General features: G+C 38.6%; 1 protein-coding gene across 1 annotated transcript; it reads left to right on the top strand.

Moving 5' to 3' along the window:
• The first annotated feature begins 594 nt into the window (after positions 1-594).
• LOC149174869 (protein EXORDIUM-like 2) lies at positions 595-2222 on the top strand. Its single transcript, XM_089419442.1, has one exon. The coding sequence runs from the start codon at positions 734-736 to the stop codon at positions 1733-1735; it is 1002 nt and encodes a 333-aa protein (XP_089275568.1). The 5' UTR covers positions 595-733; the 3' UTR covers positions 1736-2222.
• The last annotated feature ends 980 nt before the right edge of the window (positions 2223-3202 follow it).

The raw sequence follows: 3202 nt of genomic DNA, 5'->3' as shown, positions 1-3202 counted from the left end.
TACATTACATAATTTTAAAGTTTATAATACCCTCAATCTCATAACATACCTGCATATAAAACAAAGTCCCATTTTATCATCTTTAATCACAAACAAAAATGGTTATACCTCATGATTTTGGGCAATGAAAGCGTTATCTTTTTTTTCCATATTACTCGGCTATAAATCTGACTTCAATTTTTTTTAATTAAGATAAATTCTCACATGTATGTGTGCGCGGAAGTAAAGAAAAGGATTAACAAGATCTACATGCATTTGGCAGGATTCCAACAAAGAATTCCATTCCATATAGATTTGACAAAATATATATATATATATATATATACACGCATGCCTGTGAGAGCCGTGCTGGGTCATGCATGCAATTCGCCCTAGTCAGACCTACCGTAAGTATCACAAATTAAACGCGTGGTATTTAATAGGTCACTTCCTCCGGAAAGTCTGCGGGCGTATGATAAATGAAAGTGTGGTCCACGGCAATGAGCTTGATAATGGCCAGCTGTAATACCTACATGGTCTACCCGAAACAGGCATTCGCTGGACTCCACTCAAAATTCTCCCTCGTCACCTCTATTTAAGGGCGCAGGGCTTCTTCACGAATCCGTCGAGCCTCTCTTCTATACTTTCTCCCCGATAGATAAAATAGACTTGTGAGTACTGTCTTCTTTGACCGCTCTGTAAGCCCTTGAGGATTTTGTTTTTTGCTCCCTGCTAGCGTTCTCTGCAATTAGTGATGGAAAATTTCCAGGGCTCACCTTCAGCCAGGAAGCTATCCATGCTGTTTTTCTTGTTCATATGCTGTACTGCTACACAGGCTCTTTCACTAAATTCCCCTGCAATCCGTCACTACGCCCGAAAATTGTTAGCTTCAACACCTCTGGTATTGCAATATCACAAGGGACCCCTTCTCACTGGACCTGGTAGCATCAACGTTTATCTTCTCTGGTATGGCAATTTCAGCCACTTCCAGAAAGCCACGGTTTCTGATTTCTTCGCTTCTGTTGGAGCAAAGATTCCAGCCCAGCCATCGGCGAGCAGTTGGTGGGCAATCACTCGACAGTATAAAGACGTAGCTCAACGAAGCGTTTCACCGGTTGTTAGGGTCGGAGGCCAAACCTCCGATGCCTTGGGCTCCCGTGGAAAAAACCTAATGAGAAGCGACATCGCAGTTCTAGTAAGGGGGGCGTTGGCCGCCAAATTATTTCCTACTGACCTCAAGGGAATTTACATTGTTCTCACTGCAGCGGATGTTTACGTGGAGAGATTCTGCATGGACTCCTGCGGTTTTCATGATTCAATTCCTGCAACTAATTCTAAATCCGCTTCTAAGATCTTGTTGGCGTGGGTGGGTGACTCTGGTGTTCAGTGTCCCGGGCTCTGCGCGTGGCCTTTCGCAGCCCCACTCTACGGGCCTCCGACTCTGCCTCTTATTCCGCCAAACGGAGACGTGGGTGTGGATGGGATGATAATAAACATAGCGACAATTTTGGCTGGGGCGGCCACGAATCCCTTCGACACGGGGTACTATCAAGGAGATGCTTTGGCTCCCCTGGAGGCAGCGACCGCCTGCGCTGGCATATTCGGGAAGGGCGCATACTCTGGTTATCCCGGAGATTTGCTGACTGACAAAAAGACCAACGCCAGCTACAACGCTTACGGAGTCAACAATCGCATGTTTCTTTTGCCAAGCATGTGGCAGCCCACTAAATTTGCATGCGAAACAACGCTCTCCTGACTACCCAAATCAAGCAAAATCGCACAAAGTCTGCACGCATGGCCGAACTATGAACATTTGTATCACTCCTATTCCCTGAACTTATTACTCTTTATTTACAGAGAGTGGCAGGAAAGCGCCTCCTTCTAAGTATTTGGCAATAAAATGGATTTGTGATGCAGTGGTATATCTTGAATCCGTCAATTCCCGGACCAAAAAGGGATTTGTTGGCCGCTGAGCTAAACGGCGGCTAGGTAAAAGCGTAAGAGATTATGTAATCCATCTTGATAAGGATACTGTGTATTCATCCGCGATTGACAAGTAGACCGGTGAGAATCTACCAGATGCATTCTAGGTTTGATTCCCAGCACGTTTCGACCTGGCTCTACCTCCAAAATCGCAAGGAACACGATTTTCAGCCTATTCTTCTAACGTCTACTTTCGTCGGGACATCATTGTTTGAGCATCTATATAAATTAAATAGTTTTAAATGAGGTTTTCGTTGAGATATCATTGTGTTAGCATTTACATAAATTAAGTAGTTTTACATGAAGTTTTTCTTCAGTATAGTAATAAAACTTTAAATTAAATTAAATAATTCGTTTTTTAGTATAGTAAAAAAAATTTAAATCAAATTTTCTTTAGGTCCAATAAACCAAAATTTGGTCTCACTAGATGTTAACCACCATCATCATCATCAATAAATATTAAAATATTTATAAGTGATATGAGACTTGCACAATTATTTATATGGTTGGAGACTTTTGAAAGTGAACTGTGTCAATTTTTTTTATTTGTTCAAAGTATTTAATCTATTCAAAGTGATGGTTATTTCATCCATCTGGGACCAAAGAATTTTTGTAAGTAAACTAGTGATGGTTATTTCATCCATCTGGGACCAAAGAATTTTTGTAAGTAAACTAGTGCTAAAGTACCTTTTTTTTATAGGATAGCAAGAACAAAACATGTAGAACAAGGGTAAGTTTTTTTAGCATAGCAATAAAATCTTAAATCAAACTAAATAATTGGTTTCTTTTTTTTAGCATAGCAATAAAATCTTAAATCAAACAAAATAATTAGTTTCTTTAGGTTCAATAGACCAAAATTTGGTCTCACTCTACGTTAACCATCATCATCATCAATAAATATTAAAATATTTATAAGTGATTTGAGACTTGCACAATTATTTATATGGTTGGAGATTTTTGAAAGTGAACTGTGTCGAAAAAAAATTATTTGTTCAAAGTATTTAATCTGTTCAAAGTAATGGTTACTTCATCTAGCTAAGACCAAAGAACTTTTGTGAGTAAACTAGTACTAAAGTACTTTTTTTATAGGATAGAAAGAACAAAACTTTTTTTTATAGGATAGAAAGTAAGACTATAGCAAATAGATAAATTACTAGGATAGAAAGTAAGACTATAGCAAATAGATAAATTATTAAATTTAACTAAATTAATATTTAAGGAATTTAAGACAAATAAAATA

The sequence above is a fragment of the Pinus tabuliformis genome, chromosome 4_1, assembly GCF_031772625.1.
Source record: "Pinus tabuliformis cultivar Carrire ecotype Pingquan chromosome 4_1, CPIR1, whole genome shotgun sequence".
In the NCBI taxonomy this organism is placed as follows: domain Eukaryota; kingdom Viridiplantae; phylum Streptophyta; class Pinopsida; order Pinales; family Pinaceae; genus Pinus; species Pinus tabuliformis.
Note: the sequence above shows the minus strand (reverse complement) of the source record. Positions and strands in the feature narration are given on the sequence as shown.

Bases quoted from the DNA above. Each gene is read 5' to 3' on its own strand.
- LOC149174869 (XM_089419442.1), top strand. From the start codon at position 734: ATGGAAAATTTCCAGGGCTCACCTTCAGCCAGGAAGCTATCCATGCTG.